General features: G+C 38.8%; 2 protein-coding genes across 4 annotated transcripts in view; one reads left to right on the top strand and one right to left on the bottom strand.

Moving 5' to 3' along the window:
• PTCD2 (pentatricopeptide repeat domain 2) overlaps positions 1-10,119 on the bottom strand; it is a 32,173-nt gene extending 22,054 nt beyond the window's left edge. The window contains exons 1-3 of one of the 3 annotated variants that reach the window (XM_063087102.1): positions 9,996-10,119; positions 5,142-5,271; positions 1,148-1,265 (exon numbers count right to left, since the gene is read on the bottom strand). In XM_063087102.1, coding sequence (XP_062943172.1) covers positions 1,148-1,265; positions 5,142-5,271; positions 9,996-10,107 — 360 coding nt within the window. In that variant the 5' untranslated portion in view covers positions 10,108-10,119. Of the gene's footprint in view, positions 1-1,147; positions 1,266-5,141; positions 5,272-8,548; positions 8,614-9,915; positions 9,963-9,995 lie in introns of those variants that run through there. The other 2 variants (XM_063087103.1, XM_063087104.1) reach the window with 2 other exon arrangements.
• A 155-nt stretch (positions 10,120-10,274) lies between these two features.
• MRPS27 (mitochondrial ribosomal protein S27) overlaps positions 10,275-18,868 on the top strand; it is a 93,635-nt gene continuing 85,041 nt past the window's right edge. The window contains exon 1 of the mRNA XM_063086344.1: positions 10,275-10,349. Coding sequence (XP_062942414.1) covers positions 10,277-10,349 — 73 coding nt within the window. The 5' untranslated portion in view covers positions 10,275-10,276. The remainder of the gene's footprint in view (positions 10,350-18,868) is intronic.

Raw genomic sequence — 18,868 nt, 5'->3', positions numbered from 1 at the left:
TTTTTGTCTGTTTTTATCACCACATTTATGGCTGTGATTTATTACAGTGAAATTTGGGTTTTCTTTCAATTATAACATTATACATGTTTATTAGAAAAAGTCAAACAGTGCAAAAATATATAAGGCAAAAATTGAGAATTTTTATAATTCTACCCCCAAAGATAAGCAGTAGTTTAATGTGTATCTTTCCAGATTTCTAATACACATATACTAAAATGTAAATATGTATTTTTTTTTTTAGAAAAAAAATGGGATCAAACTATACCATTCTAAAACTACTTTTCTCTGCTTACTAATATATTATGGACATTTTTCTAATACATGGGTGTCCTTGAAGACGGGCAAGCCTAAACTTAACAGTTCTACCACATACAGAATACTTTATATGCAAAAGAGTAAGAGGCAGAAGAACAATTTAGTTTGTTAAGGAAGTTCCTAAATGCTAAGATGTATCTTATGGCCAGCCCCAAGCCCAAAATTTAATAAGTGTTTCTGACCATGGATACATTTATGTCTCTAGGTCCCAGTTTCCTCATAAGAAATGATAATAGTATCTACTTCATCAGGGCTATTGTGGAAAACAAATGAAATGAAACACATAATGTGCATAAGCATAATGCTGAGGACACAGTAAACATTCAGTAAACAACTGCAAAAATAATTATTTTATTTTTGATTTTAGGAAAAGGAAATCATAATATATGAAAGCATTTTGAAAATGGAAAAGCACTTTACAAATGTAGTCTTCAACCAGAAGTAACAATACAAAAATGACAGTGAGCTCAGGTGAAGCACAGGAATGGCAATCTTGAAATGGCAGCCTGTCATAAATGCTCCTCTACTGAAAGTGCCTGAGAGAATGTACATCCCAGGTCGACACATCCAAAACAGCTAGGTTTCTTGTAATCTGTACCTACATCTCTTCTACACCTCTCCATAGAGACCTACTCCTCTTTATGTGGGCTGACTCCAAAGAAACTTTAAAAATGCAAGAAAGAGCTCATTCATTCAGCCCAGTGGCCTTTCTCTGAATCTAACCCAGGAATAATGTACATGGAAGAGATGCTTTTCCTGACCTCACCAAAAACACCATATCCTTGGCATAAGGAAACCACGTTGGCAGGGAAAGCAATCAGGAAACAATAACCTGGTCTTTGATGAGCTCCACTGCAGATTCCTCAAGATCCAACTCATAACACAGTCTCATGAAAAGTGGTCCAAACTTATATTCCCCCAAAGTGACATTTCTGTTCTCTGTGTGGTACCTGGTAAAGAAAATGAGAAAATGATTCAGTGAGATGCAGGAAAAAGAACAGACACAGACCTAACATGCACTCTGCTAGGCACTGGGGCCACAATTAAGAATGAGGTACTCTCACAGTCTGGAGGGGGAAAAGTAGAGATGTGATGACAATCATAGGAATCCTGGAGTGCAGAAGTATGCCTGGCATTTAAACAAACAAACAAACAAACAAATAAACAAATAAACAGGGTTTGTTAGAGGCCCACATGGCCTGTGAAATACAAGAAAGAGAAGAAGGATGTACTTTGCAACCATTCTCTAAATTTAGCAACTACCCACTGGAACTGAGTATGAGCATATGTTAGGGAACAGCAGGGATCTCACATTTATAAGTGCATCAGAAGGAGCCCCATCCAGAGGAGAACAGAAGAGGGGAGTGCAGCGATGCTCTGTGCTCAAGGCTGGCTTCATCCCCATATAGGACGGCAGACAACCAACAGACATGCCTTATAATTTATAGCAAACTCTTTGCTTTTCTAAGGTCTGGTAAAGTCAGATGTGACCTATGATCACCTAACTAAACAAATTAAATGCTGTTTTGAAATTTTAAGTTTTAGGAAGAGTGTAATTTCAAGGACAGTGACACGTTATATGTGGCTTGAGAGTTTTACGGGCAACCAGTCTGTCAGTTAGACCTGCAGAACTGTAAAGCACCAGCATAAATTTACTTTCAAAAACCAATTCCTTCTGCTTTAGACATCAAGAGGACAATCTGGTGACAAAAGCAGCACCTCATATTACATGTAAATAAGATTTTAGGAAGATTCATTTATTATGTGAATGAAATCTAAAATACTATGGGGAAAAGCTTTGACTTTACAAAACAGAATACTTTTTACTTTCTGTTGAAATCATTGAAGAAAGTTGGAATAGCATTTTGGCTAGTCTATTCTAAACATATATATTACCAAATAGAACGATGTATACTTCTAAAGATACATTTCATAATCCAATTATAGAAGTTACAAATAATCATTATTTCAACACTTATGAATTAAGTTATTAAAAGGCAACACAGTGTAGTGATTAAGAGTTTTTGGCCCCTGAATCCAAAATGATGGTTTAAATCTCAGCTCTTCTACTTACAAACTGTGTAACCACGAGCAAATTAATTAACCACTCTAGGCCTGTTTTCTCATCTGTAAACTGGAGAGAAGAAGAGAACCCAACTCAAAGAGTTTTTGTGAGGATTAAATGAAATAACATGCTGGGCACACAGCAAGTCTTCAAGATATGCTAGCTTTTATAAAATCTAAGGCATGCTGAGGAAAATATCTTTAAAATCAACATTTTTTCAGTAAATAGTCTCATGAGAAACTTGTGCCATATTAAAAACAAATGTGTTCCAGATTTGACATTCACCTTCAAAATGACTTTCGCACTAACAAAAGTGCTAGAAAGGCAATGAGATAATGAATTGCCTTCTTGACGAGAAATGTTCAAAAATGATCTAAAAACCCCCTACAAACCAAACAATAGATTTGGTCAAGAATAAGATTAATTTTCTCCCCATTTTTGGCTCAATAAATAGCTTATGTTCCAGCTCATGACTCGCCTTTCCCACCCATGGGCTGCCTGTCTCAGGAAGAGAGAGAATAGGTTGGTTAGGCCACACGTGGATCCACCCATCTTCCCACTTGTCCAGCTGTCCACAAGCAGAGGGAAAAGACAGCAACTGGGTAGAGAGTGATTAGCATCAATAAAGGAATTATGAGTCACTCTGAATGTTTATTTTAAAAATAAGAATAGAAAGTGTTCAGAATTTTTATTCTGTTTTGCTACCCTTATAAACATCTGATAGCTTTGGGTAACAAAAAGAAGAATGAGAGGAAAACAGACTAGAGGGTCTCAAACAACTTAACTTTTTGAAATTGAAATATAGAATTAAGTTTGCTGATACCATGTGACTGTAAATTAGCATAACCTTTTGGAAAATAATCTGACAGTTTATATTAACAAGCTTTAAAAAGTTCATACCCTCTGATCCCAAAAAGGAAACAAAGAATAAGTTTTATGCAGAGAGTTGCTCATCATGGCATCATTTGTACTGGTGGAAAACTAGAAATAATTTAGATGCCCAACAACAGGGGCACAGTTAATTAAAATACCTAACATACAATGAATATTGTATTCCTATTAAAATATAATTTTTAAGGATATAATTAACAAGAAAAAACATTTATGCTATAATACTAATTTAGAAAACAAGGAAATGTCATTCCATATACAGTAATAATTACAACTATGTAATATAAAACTAATCAAAACCACAAAATCTTTGCATGGAAAAAAATCTGTGAAACAAAAAAATAAAAATATTAACAGTAGTTTCTTAGAAGTAATGGATAAGGCCCCACAGACGTGCCATCGATTCCTTCCCTCCCTATATGTGTATGCTACTCCCTCCACCCAGAGGTGGAATCTATTTCCCCTCCCCTTGACCTTGGCCTGGCCAGGTAACTTGCCATGACCAATTCTGAGCGGCTCTGCAAGGCCTGGCAGCTCCCACCTGTGCTGTGAGCCAGTGCATCTCAGGCTAGGCTAGAATGGTGAGGCATTACAGGGAGAGGACACATGAAGGAGCACGCAGGCATCAGAAACGCCACTGAAGCCTTCTTAGACCTTTCAATACAGCCCAGCTACGAGATGACTATAGACAAGGGAGTGAGTTCACCAGACACCAGTAAAGAAAGCCCAGCAGAAATGGGCCTCGATTACTGGCCCTTGGAATTGTGAGAAATAATAAATAGTCACTGTGTTAAGCCATTAAATTCTGGTGTGGTTTGATATACAGTGACAAACAACTTGATTTGTGGTACATTTCTTCTTTCTACTTTTTTGGTGTTTTTCAAATTTTAAATAAATTTTGTGTAATTTTATCTTTTACTTTAAAAAATAACATTAATTGCTTTCATATTATAAAATTAATAATGTCCACTGTAGGCAAGTTTGAGAAATCAGAAATACACACTTAGACAAACAAAAAAATATATAACCTATAATTCCCAAAGATCCACAGTTAAATTTAGTATATAATCTTCCAGTATTCTATATATGAATATCTTGCATTTCTTTCTATAATTGGACAATATAAATGTGGTCCATGTATAGAAATACATCTTTCAAGAATGGCAAAGAGAAGCAATAAACTTAATTTCAGAAATGAAGCCTGCTGGGTGTCATACTGCTCCCTGGCAAGTAAAACTTTTGCTGGGCTTCCCAACAGCAGGCTATGATTACATGCAAGTTCTCTCTGATATGGGAAACTCTAATTATGGATCGGAAAAGTATAACAGGCCAGAAGATGGAAAATAGTCCACTGAAATGATCTCCAAGAGAGACACTGAAGCCTGAACTAAGATACTGGGGACCGAGAGAGGAAGGCTAGAGATGAGAGATACCAAGGAAGTGGAAGCAGTAGGATTTCTTATCCCATTTGGGAAGAAAGGCAAAAGAGATTAGGAGAAAGAGGCTCCAAAATACATCCTAGGTGACCAGTCAGTGAGATAAACAACACAGGAAGAGGAATAAATTTGTGTATGTTGAATTTGAAGACCTAGGGGATGTGTAAGTGGAGTTAGTGAATTGGTTGGGGAATTCTTTGGACATAAATTATCTGTTTTTCTATCCATAGCCCCTGGCATGTAGCAGAAACCCAGTGTTTGCTCAATGAATAAATACAAATGTCTGGAGTTCAAAGCAGGCATTTGGACATGAGATTTGGAAGTCATCAGCGTGGAGGTTACAGCTAAAACCTCAGAAGTGACTAAGATTGCTCAGGGAAAGTCACAGAGTGAGAAGAGATATAGGCTGGCAGAATTCTAAGGAAATGCCTCACCTGGAAATGACCTTTTTAGCCAGCTCCACATCATCCCGGGACTCACACAAATGAAGCAAGGTTCTTAATTCTTCCTTCAGGATAAGCTTGTTCTGGGTCAACTTCTCTTCCAAGTTTCTAAAATAGGTTTCTGGAAGAAAGCACAGTATGGCTGCCATCACTCAGGCTGACTGGGATTGTAAAGGGTCTGACCTCAGGAAGAAGGGGAAGCCTGAACCTGGCTTACTGGAGGGGCACTGAGAGGGTCTCAAGGACACACAGGTCCCATCACTGGCTGATCTCCTCTAGGGCAGCAAGTGTCACAAGACAGTCCATGAAGCAAAGCATCTGTGTCACAGGGGCCAAGGCACAGGCACAGGTCCTACTCAAGACTTTCTAAAACAGAATCTCTGGAGTAGGAGCCCAAGAATAGGCATTTTTTACTCCTTTGGTGATCTTCAGGTATACTGAAGTTTGAAGACTATTGTCACTGAGGCTTAGCCCAAATAATTAATTCTATAGGTGACTCATGAGAAAAAGAAAGAAAATGTAACCGAATACCTTAACCGTCAATTGGTAGGGCAGCAAGCAGGAAAACTGAAAGGAAAATGTGACTTAGGTTTATCCACAATGGTTGACTCACATAACTCAGGAATACTTGTTTCTTTCATTAGATTCAACTTCACTTCTCTTTCATTCATCCTGGTCTTTCTCTACTCAGTTGTTGGTAAGCATGCCTATGTAATGCAGGGTAAAAAACAGTCCTCTAAACAGCAGCAAACCCTCTTTGAGTGGTAGAATCATTTCAAGGTTATCACAGTCTATCTTTATCCCTTGTCTTTGTATCTAATCATCTCTGGGGACAAATACCAAAAGGAAACACTACTTCTTAGCACTAGGAATGGACTGCATTCTCACCAAAACGCAGAGTGAGATGCAAGGCAGGTACCAAGCATCTGCTTTCCAGAAGGCAGGACTGTTCTCAGTGTCAGAAGCTGCCAAGAAATATCTATGGGATTTGTTCCAAGGCCCAGAGTTTTAAAGGATGCTGCTGAAAAAAGTGGCACAATATACACTAACAACACAAGAACTAGAAGCTGAGGCTTTCGATTTGCAAGAAAAGACCCACTGGGTTTGAGATAATGCAGTCGATCTTCCAGTCTTTCTCTGCAGAACCACATAATGGTTAAAGGTTTTAGAAATGGAATGACCTGGGCTAAAATCTAGGCTCTGCTACTTGCATGCTATGGGGAGACCCTTCTCCACAAGACTTGATTTCTCACATGTAAAGTGAGGAATGAGATACCTAACTTCGTGGAGTTACCTGAGACAATGTATGTAAAGCATTTAGCACAGGCTTACCATATAGTATCCACCAATAAATAGAGACATTATTGTTCTCATTTTTATTCCATCACTTGTTACATCTAATAAGCTTTAGGTTATTAAATATTTCTAAACAATTTCCAATCTAAAAGATCTCAGAGGGATGACTTTACATCTTGTACCTCTTAATGCTTCTTAATAAACATTAAGAATCCAAAATTTTCAACAGATATAATGTGTTTTAAAACAAATCGATCAACATTTAAGAGCTTATCCTATATTCATACTTAGAGGGATCCTTCTTGGTATGAGACACACCAGGAAAAGTAAGGTATGGTTTCCTGCCCTCAAAGAACTTAAAGTCTATTTGGGAAGACAAGATGTATTTATGCAAAGATATCTAAAAACAATGACAAAGGAGGTGACATGTGAATGACCATAAACACTGCAGGACAGAAGAGTCCTATTATGACACCTGTTTTGACTCAGGTTTGGTGGAAGCAGAGGGGTATCAGTGAGAAAGGAAGGGGCTAAACACGGTTGGAGAAATGGAGGGGGAGAATTCTAGGTATGGGAATCAGTATGAGTAACAGAATAGAACTGGGGGTGAAAGCTGTAGTGACAAGCCATCCCTAGACTAATAAGAAACTACACTGGACTCCATAGAGGGTAGGGTCCATTATGGAAGAGCTAGGAAGCCAGGAGGGTGAGCATGTACATGATGTGGTACACAACAGAGTACCACTGTGGGTTCTTAAAATGGCTAAATGTTGAGAGGACTTTATAAATTGCAGTCTGACAGTGGAGTAGATTGGCACTGACTATATTAATTGCATTTCAGAACATGTGCATAACGTTCACAGCCTTATGAAGACCGTGAGAATTGGAAATAACAACTAGACAATGACATGGAGCCCTAACTGCAAACCCAACATAGCTCCAAGATTCCTGGGGTAAAAAGACTGGGGTGCAATCTAGATTAAGTCTACTTACTAAACCAGAAATAAATATATTTTCCCCGACTCCTAAGGCTTATCTTCTTGTCCCATAGGTGGTAATGTATAACGGTATGATTAGTGGAGCAATGAGGGAAGACTGATTTCTGGAGGACTTTACTAGGAAGGATTGGAGGTGGGAAGTGTTAATCAGGTGCTCACAAACATTTGGCAGGGAGAGGAAGGAGAGCTGGGCCTACAGCTGGAAAAGCCCATAGGGACAAAACAAGAGTTATTAAAAGGGAGGAAAGTCTTGGATATATTAATAAAGGAGTTTGAAGAACTGGGAAGAACTTTGTGCAGGAGGGAAGGAATAAATGCAACAAGATTTCTCAGAATCTGAAAGGGAATGGAACTCAGGTGGTAGTGTTCTTGTTTTTAGCTTTTTATAGTAAAAATTTTTGAACATACCTGAAAGTACAAAAAACAGTATAGTGCCCCCTAAGTGCCCATCACCCAGCCTCAACAATGATCAATATTTTGCCTTTCTTCTGTACTCCCCAAACACACTGGATATTTTCAAAGCAAATCTCAGATTTCATACACTCAAGAGTCTCCTGTTTTTTTAAGAAGTCTTTGATTTCGTTGACTTTTCCAGCACAAAGTAAAAAATATTAAAAGGCATCATCACACACAGCACTGTTTTGTTTCACTTGATTTCATTTATATAAAGACATTTATGTAGATACGTAGAAAGGCAACATAAAATGTATTTTTTACTGAGGGTTACATCAAAAAGTTTGAAAGCCAGTCGTCTGGAGTTCTTAAACTTTATTGTGCATATGAATCATCAGAGGCCTTTCAATCTGCACCTTCCATCAACTTCAATTAATGCTGATGCTGCTGGTCCTAGAACCATACTTTGAGTGGCACGGATCTAGAGAGGACTGGTCGCAGCACTCCTGGGAGAAGAAGTAAGAGGAGACCTGTAGGTTTTGTAGCAGTAGAGTGAGATGAAAAGTAAGGGTAGACTATGAAACTAAGAATAAATGGTCTCCATTTTTTTCTATGATATGTAAGGTCATTGAAGAAGAGACTGAACAGAGATAAAGACAGGAAGCTCAGACAACAGACTGATGAAAGAATTAACAAAATAGATTCCATTACCTTTGGTGCCAGGAATATTATATGCAACAGCCACCTTATTATGCTGAAATTCTTTTAATTTCACAATATTATCTGAAAGTAGATATCTTTTAGCTAAAATTAGAGAAAGAAAAAAGTAAAATCACTTAATCTGTTTTGTAGTTAGCAATAACATGAGTAGCACTTTATTGCCTCTAATTAACTGATCTTATTTTCATCAATTATAAATTAGCCATCTAGACAGGTACAAGTATGACAGTAACCCTGGTGGGAAAAAACATCTCCAAACTACCAGAGAACGAAAATCTCAGCAAGAGTTGTGTTTGCATGTGTCAAAGGAGCTAGTGATTAATTGTGTATGGGGACTGGTTGATTTTAAGGAACTGGGATTTTAAGGGCAAACAGGCATTAGCCATCTGGTTAAGGGGTAACAAGGACATTAAAAAAAAAAAAAAAAAAACCCTCAACTGACAGCTACCAGTTAAATGCAAAACAGGCATATCCAGTTTTGGTTTATCTGAGGAGATGCATACACATGTAGTATAGCGGGAAAACGTACAATGTGACCATTGAACTCCCAGTTTTGTCATTTGTGAAATGAGGAGGTTATGGCCTCTCAGATGTGCACTCTAGGTAGGTATCTTCAAGATACACCAGAAATCACTGGATCACAGCTTAGTAGGTTTGCAAAACACCATCCTTTCTTTAGGATCCTCGGCTGTACATGAGGTAAAATGAATGAAGCTTGGCCAAAGCATTACCCGCTAAAAGAGTTCTCCGCGCTGCAGTAACAAGGTAACAATAAAAACTGCTATTTACTTATGGAGAGGCAGTCCAGTGAAGTATTCACGAGCTTGTCTCTACTGTTGGCCCTGTTCAAATCCCCCTTCTACCAGTTCCCTCTGACCTTGGGCAAATTACTTGTAAATGGAGAAAAGAAAGGTACCTCTCTCACTGGATGTTGTCTGGAGGAAAGGAATTAATGTATGTAAAATGCATGAGGATAATGCCTGACACAGAACGTTAAGTATTTTTGTCACTCACTAGCATTTTCAAATTTAGTCCTTCTCATAAAGATGTTAAGGGATAATTTTGAAAATTAGGACACCTGCTCAAGGTCTTTTAGTTTGTTAGCAGCAGAGCTGGGACTCCAAAATCGGGACGTCTACGACCTCCTCTCTCAAACCCTGCGGAAAAGTACACCCAAGGGGTGTTTCTGGAAAGCAGCGTCGCTCTATTAGAGGGAACACTACAGCCCCAAGGTCAAAATCCCAGCCGTCCTTCGGCTACCGGGGGCTTCTGCGACCCCCAGGGGACGCCGCTGCACCCACACGCAACTAGAGTGAGAGGGTGCGCTGCAGGCCAGTGAGTGACTGAGGAGCTGTTACCTCCAAAGAGATGCCCGCTGGGGTCTGACACTCCCTTTTCTCCCATCCCTCCCTTCCTTCCGGCTTGAGGTCGCAGATACCTCCAAGAGGACAGCGGCAGCAAGTGGAGCCGGAGCCTCCCACCCCAGGATACGCAGATTTCCGCAACACCTGCAGCAGACTTCGTTTCGAGGACCGAAATGCTGCAGCCATAGTGTTCCGGGCTGTACCAACTGCGGGGGCCGGGGAGAGAGGCGGAGCGTCGGCCCTGGACTGAGAGCGCCCAACGGGACTCGTCCAATTGTCGGCGCCACAGGCTGTGATCCCGCCCCTTCCTCTGTCCGCAACCTCCGGGCCGGCTTTCCTTTTGGTACGTTCCAAGATGGCGGCCCCCATAGTGCGGCGCGGGGTCCTCCTGGCGAGGAAAGTGGCTCTGCCTCAGTTCTCCCCGACAGGTTGGTGGTGGCTGCTGCCTTGGGGGGGCTGCTTCATTAGGACCCTGATTACTATGTTCTTTGAGTGAAGGGAGCGATGGGCTTTCAAGAGGAGAGGAAATGCTTCTGGGATCTGGTTGCTAGACAAGCCGTTTGGGGTGTTTGGTTGCCCAGAAATGGGAGGTAAGGCCTCTGCGCGTCTACAGGTATGAAGAGGAAAGGAAGGTTGTGGCTTGAGGGATTTTGCGTATGATTTGCCAGATATATGTTTAGGGTTGGTCGTCTTTTTGCTGACGGTGAGAAACATAAATGTGACCACCCCTGGGGCTGTGACATTTTTCTCTCTTCTGAGGTTTCCTTGGAGGAGCTTCGGATAAATGTTTTCCTCACCACCACACAGTTGGCCGAAACCCTGGTTTTCACTTCGTCTAAGAAATTTTCAGTATTATTTTCACTTTACTGATGACCTTGGGCACAACTCTTGATTGACCTTTCTTTGCTATACTTTCCACGTGTAGATAATAAATGCTAATAGTTATTTGTAAAGTACCTTGTTATGAGTTGAATGGCAGCCCACTCAAAGCCTGCTTAGTGAGTCTGATGAAACATTGGAAAAAAGTTTTAAAGTATTTACAGAAGTCAAATTTGCAATGGTTTTAACCACGTAGTCCTGACAGACGTATGTGATTATATGATTTAAACGTAGCAATCACACTCGATGTTTCCAGTGCCTCCTTATCTCTTTCCAACCTACCTCCTCTAGCCCCTATAAAAAACAACACACACACTCTTGCTCAGACTTCTAAGGTACAGCCATTAAATGTCAGTGTGAAACCTCATAGTTGGCCACCAGAAGTTTTCTGAGGATTAAGTGGTTGACCTAGCTGGTGAAAATGTTTAATATCACATATTAGGCAAAGTAATATGCACAGAGCTTGGCACCTCAATAAGAATTAGATGTTGTAGTATTATTATTAACATGTTTAATTATGATTGCTAGTAAATGCTTCTCCATCTAAACAAGACCCAGGATAGTAGATCAGAGAGAGTATGTATCAAGGTTGCTTATAATGTTTGGGCAACCATTTTTTAATTTTAATTTTTATTTTTTTTCTGGTAAAAGATTGAAGATTGTATTTTTATTTCGTTTGGAATTTCCCAAAGTTATTCAGTTACATCACCTCACTGACGATCATGGTATTGGAATCAAGAATCCTTCACAGCACTTCTTTTCTGCATATGTAACTGCTGCACTCACAGTGATTAGTGCAATCCTGTGAATATTTCAAAATGTCTTTTTTTTTCTTTTTTGAAACAATTGATTATCCATATTTGTGGGGTACAGAGTTGAATATCAGTACCTGTGTACAGTTTGTAATGATCAAATCAGGATAATTAGTATATTCATCATTACAAAACATGATCATTCTTTGTGACCCTTGACCAATTTCTCACAATTCCCCCTCTGCCTTTCTCACCTCTAGTTACCACAGTTCTCTTCTGTCCTCTTGAAAGTTCAGTGTATTATTGTGATTGTTGTTTCTTGCTTGCTTTTTTTTAAATTCCCACTAATGAGTGAGGACATGTGATATTTCTTTTTCTGTGCTTGGTTTATTTCACTTTACACAATTTTCTCTCAGCTCATCTATGTTGCTGCGAATGGCAGAATTCCATTCTTTTTTATGGCTGAATAGTATTCCATCTGTGTATATACACAATATTTTCCTTATCCAGTTTTCCAACGATGGACATTTAGGTTGGCTACATATCTTGGCTATTGTGAGTAGAGCTGTGATAAACATGGGAGTACAAGTATCCCTTTGGCATGATTTCCATTCCTTTGGGTATATACCCAGTAGTGGGATTGCTGAGTCGTATGGCAGTTCTGTCTGTAGTTGTTTGAGAAATCTCCATACTGTTTTCCATAATGCCTGCACTAATTTACAGTCCCAACAGTGTTGAAGGGTTCCCCTTTCCTTGCTTCCTCACCAGCATTTGTTATTCTGTCTTTTTGATAATAGCCAGTCTAATTGGTAAGGTGATATCTCAGTGTGGTTTTGATTTGCATTTCTCTGATGCTTAGTGATGTTGAGCATTTTTTCATGTGTCTGTTGGTCATTTGTATGTCTTTGAGAAATGTCTATGCAGTGACTTTGCCCGTTTTTTAATCAGATTATTATTATTTTTACTGTCGTTTGAGTTCCTTGTATATTCTGGATATTAACCCCTTGTTAGATGCATAGATTGCAAATATTTTCTCCAATTCTGTAGGTTTTCTTTTCATTTTGTTTCCTTTGCTCTGCAGAAGCTTCTTAATTTGATTTAATCCCATCTGCCTATTTTTCTCTTTTGTTGCTTGTGCTTTTGAGGTCTTATTCGTAAAGTCTTTGCCCAGTCCTACTTCCTGAAATGCTTCCCCTGTGTTTTCTTATAGGAGTTTTATAGCTTCAGGTCTTATATTTAAGTGTTTAATCCATTTTGAGTTGATTTTGGCATATGGTGAGAGGTAAGGGTCTGCTTTAATTTTTCTACACATGGATATCCAGTTTTCCCAGCACCATTTATTAAAGAGGCTGTCCTTTCCCCGATGTATGTTCTTGATGTGGGGCAACCATTCTAATAAGGGAATGGAAATTAGATAAGGGTGAATTGAGAGATTTCCAGTTCGCATTTTGATCTTAGCTTGAACTGGTGAACACAAGTTACACCTGTGCTTTTCCAATGTATAGCTACTAGCACATGTGGCTATTTAGGTTAGTAAAAGTTAAATAAAATTAAAAATTCAGTTTGTTAGTCATACTAGCTGCATTTTAATGCTCAGTAGACCCATGTGACTAGTGGCTACTGTTTTGGACAGCTCACAATGGAACATTTTCATCATCAGAGGAAGTTGTATCGAACAAATGCTGAGTTAGAACATAGATGGAAGGAGTCTTGAAGTCAGGAACTGGAGACTGTGAGGGAAGCGATATAAGTACATAAGATACTGCAGCATGGATCACTCAGGATTTGGGAATGCTGATAAGAAACTTGAAACATGTTGATCCTTTACAGAAGAATAGAGGAAAAATACTCTACTTTGTACAAGTTCATGACAAATCAATATTCAGAATACTCTCATGTTTCTATTGATTCTCCTTACAACAGAATGGAGGAGGGCAGCTAAAATGATCGTATTAGTCCATTTCTATTGCTTATAACAGAAATAACTGAACCTGGATAATTTATAAGAAAACGAAATTTATTGCTTACAGTTTCAGAGGCTGGTAAGTCCAAAGTCCAGGGAACACATCTGGTGAAGGCCTTGGTGGTGGTGGTGACAGTGATGCAGGGATCTCACATGGCAGAATGGTGGAGCAGAAAGCTAACTAACTCCTCACTGGCTCTTTTTTTAAAACCCTCACAACCATACCTATGACCATCATTGAACCATCAATGGATTAATCCATTTACTAGGGCATGTTCCTCACAATCTAATCATCTCTTTAAGGCCCACCTTTCAATTACCATAATAGGATTTCCCACCCTCTTAACACTGTCACAGTGGGGGTTAAGTTTCTAATACACAGACTTTGGGAGATACAATTCAATCCACAGCAGTGATAAAGAGAATGAAAGGAAAATTAGCTGAGATGAACCCAAAAAGTGACAAATATATGAAGAGGCTAGAGGAAGGAAACTTATTGGGCATCTATTACGTAGTGGACATTAGGACATTAATATATGCCCTCACTTAAACTGCAATACCAAGATAGGCATTATTTTCATATTTTACTTAGGATGAAAGAGGTTCAGAGATACTGTGCAGCTTGCCCAAATTTTCAGAGCATTTATTAGCAAGGCAAAGTTTGACTTTGTGACTCTAAAGTCTGTCTATTTCCACAATCACATTGCTTCCCTCTGAATAGAAAAAATGTTTGATGACATTTGATCTAAGGCCAAAATAACTAAAATGTGTAAGGATATGGATAGAGCTAATCAATTTATACCAACCTTTGAAATTATGGTTCTTGGAGGTCTTTTAGAATTAAATGGAGAAAACGTTTCTTTTTGTAGTAGATAGTTATCTTAGAGAATATTATTGCCCCATGCAATAGCTGACTGAGTGAAACATAAGCAGGTTCAAGAAAGGTTTGTGTATACTCTCGCATGGTATATTCAGAGTGGGATTAAACATTCTCAGAGACTTCAACCAGTGAGGCTAAGATCAGTCTATCCCCCTTCTAATTCAAGTGTGGACTAAGGACTGGCATCATCACCACCACTTGGGTACTTATTAGAAATGCAGAATCTGTCCCCATCCCAAACCTACAGAATCGGAATCTGCATTATAAGGAGATTCATATACATATTAAAGTTTGAGCATCTGACCTAGATGTTCCACTTTGGTATTGTCCACTGTGTTTAATATTCTGTCTCTGACTTTATAGAAATTCTTTGTTTCTAATGTTAATATACAGACCTTCCAATTAACATAAAAGGATGGAAAGAACCTTGAATGATATCATTTGTAAAGTATCTCAGAAAGATGAACATCCTGCTTTAAAAGGCTTTCAGAAAATGGAATGTCTGTCTTGGCATATTATTTTCCTATTGCTGCTGGAGCAAATTACCAAAAACTTAGCAGGTTAAAACAACACAGATTTATTGTGCTGCAGTTCTATGAGTCATAAGTCTGACACAGGGTCTTTCTGTGCTAAAAATCAAGGTATCAGAAGGGATGGGTTCCCTTCTGAAGTCTCTAGGAGAGCATCCATTTCCTTGCCTTTTTATATTCTAGAGGCTACTTGAATTCTTTGGGTCGAAGCCTCCTTTTTCCATCTCAAAGTGAGCAATGGCCAGACAAGTCTTCACAACACTCTGTCCTTCATATATCACCCTAACCAACAGACTTCTGTCTCCTCCTTTCATTTTTAAGTACTCTTTTGATAACATTGGGCTCACCTGGATGATCGAGGCCATTCTCCCATTTTATGATCAGCTGATGAACAATCTTAATTCCATCTGCAACCTTAATTCCCCTCTGCCATGTAACTTTGACACATTCAGGGGAATAGAACATGGACGTATTTGGGGGCCATTATTCTCCCTACCATACTTGGCAGCTCATTTCTATGCTTGTCATTGGTTTCTATTAGGAAAACTTTCTATTTGCCAATTTTAAATTCTTCATCTTTATACCCATTTCCTTTCATTATAGCTTCAACAGATATGGAGAATGACTACTCATTACTTTCTTTTAAAACAGAAAAAAAAGGTTGTAAATTTTTGTAAACTTACTAGCTGTAATTTATTTTCTTTTGAGTTCATGTGGCTTCCTTGAACAGCTGCATACAGGGCATTCTGGGAGTCCTGTCTTCACCACCAGCACCTTCCCAGGTTTAAAAAAAATTTTTTATTCCTCAGCAAATGTTTATGGAGCACTCACTATGTGCCAGACATTGTGTTTTTTGGGTTTTTTTTTTTTTTAATTGAATCATACTCGATTTTACATATTTTGGGGGTTTGATGTTTGTTGATCAAATCAATATTATTAGCATATATATTATTACTAATCATACTTATTCTTCATGCCCCTCATCCTGTCTCTCCCCGTCCCCCTCTCCCTCCCACCTCTGATAACCCTAGATTTCTTCTCTTCTTCTGAAAGAGTAATAGTTACTTTGTTGATTTTTTGCCTAGATGATCTGTCTAGTCCTGAGAGAGGTGTGTTCAGGTCCCCTACTATTATTGTAGAACAGATGCTGCTTCTATCTCTCTGGAATGGGCTTTGTGGTGAAAGACATCGTCTTCTTTTCTTTGGTCTCCACTGGTGACTGTCCTTGTGTCAGTGCACTGGAGTGGCTGGCAGGCCATCCACACTGCATGGTGGTTGTGGTGTCTAGCTTTTGCGGCAGCTGTGGCTATTGTGGCTGTGGTGGGCCACCCAGATGAAATTGGTATTTTGGGCATGCTCCTTGCCAGATTGTGGGAGGAGGGGTTGGTTCCTCAGCTCCATGCCTCAAGACCCCAGGCAGGCCCCGTGGCAGCAGCAGCGTGCCTAGTTGTGGAAGGAGGGGTCGGTCCTTGGACCTTCCCAGCTTTTTATCTCTCAATTCAAAACTCTTGAGCAATCATCTAGACATTGTTTTTTCTGACTTTTTTTTTTTTTTTTTTTTTTTTTATTTTTTTTTTTTAAAGATGACCGGTAAGGGGATCTTAACCCTTGACTTGGTGTTGTGAGCACCACGCTCAGCCAGTGAGCGAACCGGCCATCCGTATATGGGATCCGAACCCGGGGCCTTGGTGTTCTCAGCACCACACTCTCCCGAGTGAGCCACGGGCCGGCCCTTTTCTGACTTTTTAATATAGAATATTCGTTTTGCTAGAATGAAGATGTAGAGAATGAAGTAATAATCAGAGAATAAGCAAGTCACTGGTATCTTGGAATACACAAGTATAACTTAACAGCCTCTCCTCAGCTCATGCTCACATGCTGCCATTGTTTCCCAGAAACAGCACATCTTCCTGGTTTTAGAAATTAGAATTCAGTTTGCATAGAAATGCTCTGTAAATTATGAATAGGTTATCTGAATTGATGCTTTGGGTTCTCCGTCAAAGACTGTTAGAGCATACAGAGTCCTTAGTTTAGCTTCATTTATAACTGAAGGATCTGAATTTTCTAACTACTAAAACTCAGATCTCTTTACTCTTGAATTGGTGTACAGCTATATACCAGGGGTTTTTTTAGTTATAATCCATTTGAAATGTGGGCACTTAAACAGTTACATTTAAGAAAAAAATCTTAGTTCCCCTTTTGAAACAGTCTTAAACTTTTTTTTATTGTCATATCTTGGTTTAAATTTTAGAACTCAAATTTAAACATTCTAGTAAAGGTCTGATCTGTGCTTAAGATAAGGGAATGATTGGATTATATATAAATCCACACAGATTGTTTATATTTGTTTATTTCTTTTAGTTGGGAGGTGGATAAGGAATAACAATAGCATTCCAATATTGTGTTTAATCAGCCCCCATGCCATCTAGTTATGTTTGGCTTATGGTCTGCTGTGCTCTCTAGGTAATTATCTACCATTTGTCCCATTTTTTTCTTTCTTTCTTTTTTTAAAAACAGGGTTATTGAGATATAATTCACATGGCATACAACTCACCCATTTAAAGTATACAGTTCAGTGGTTTTTAGTATATACACATTGTTGTGCAGCCATCACCACAATCAATTTTAGAACATTTTCATCACCCCAAGAAGAAATCCCATACCCATTAGCAGTCACTCCCCATTTATACCCAAGCTTTCCTGATTCTTACTCACAGTCCTAGGCAAAGGTTAATCTACTTTCTGTCTCTGTAGATTTGCCTGTTCTGGATATTTCATGTAAGTGGTATTATAATTCCATTTTGTGGTCTTTTGTGATTGGCATCTTTTTCACTCAGCATAATGTCTTTGAGGTTCAAACATATTGTGACATGTATCAGTACTTCATTTTTTAAAATTGCTAAATTATATTCCATTGTAAGGATATACCACATTGTTATCCTTCCATCAATTGATAAATATTTGGGTTCTTTCCACTTTTTGCCGTTTATGACTAATACTGTTATGAACATTTGTGTACAAATTTTGTGTGGACTCAGGTTTTCATTTTTCTTGGGTATCTACCTAAAGTGAAATTTCTGAGATTTGTGGTAACTCCATACTAACATTTTGTGGACCTGCCAAACTGTTTTCCAAAGCAGCTGCACCATTTTACATTTTTACCAGCGAAGTATGAGGTCCTAGTTTCTCTGCATCCTCACCAACTGCTGTCAGTAGTTGCTTGCTGATTGTAGTCATACTAGTGGGTGTGAAGTGGTGTCTCCGGGTGATTTTGTTTTGCCTTTTTTCGTTTGTTTTATCTTCTTTGGAGAAATGTTTTTTTTAAATCCTTTGCCCATCTTTCAGTTGGGTTGTCTTTTTTATTTTTGAATTGTTAAAGTTGTCCATATATTCTGGGTACAAGTCCTTTATCAGATAAATGATTTGCAAATATTTTCTCCCATTCTTCGGGTTGTTCATTCACTTTCCTGAGAGTGTCCTTTGAAGCACAGTTTTAAATTTTGATGAAATTGCCATTCATTCATTCATTCTCATTTATTCCTTGAGCTCATGTTTATTGAGCACTGCTGTATGCCAGACTTTGTGCCAGGTGCTGAGAATACAGCTATGCCATCTTGTGTGTTACCTCAAATTGGGCTTACTGAGTTTCTCTTATTTGCGACTAGAGTGCTGGGTCACTGGGTGAGATACTACTCTTAGCTTTATGTGAAATAGGGGTAAGTATACTGATCCAAGTCAGAAGGAATGTTTTTATGACTGGCAAATGATAATAATGCTTATAAGGCATTCAATCAGTGAGTTGAGCACAAGCAGAGCAGGTGTTTTGGGTTCTAAGACGGAGTTTGGAGGCTCACCTGGTCTATAATTTGGTGGCAACAAATGGCTCCTAGCTCTAAAGTTATAGGAACAAAATTATCATTTATACCCATAAAATTATTGCGAA

The sequence above is a fragment of the Cynocephalus volans genome, chromosome 2 (genome assembly GCF_027409185.1).
Source record: "Cynocephalus volans isolate mCynVol1 chromosome 2, mCynVol1.pri, whole genome shotgun sequence".
NCBI lineage: Eukaryota > Metazoa > Chordata > Mammalia > Dermoptera > Cynocephalidae > Cynocephalus > Cynocephalus volans.
Note: the sequence above shows the minus strand (reverse complement) of the source record. Positions and strands in the feature narration are given on the sequence as shown.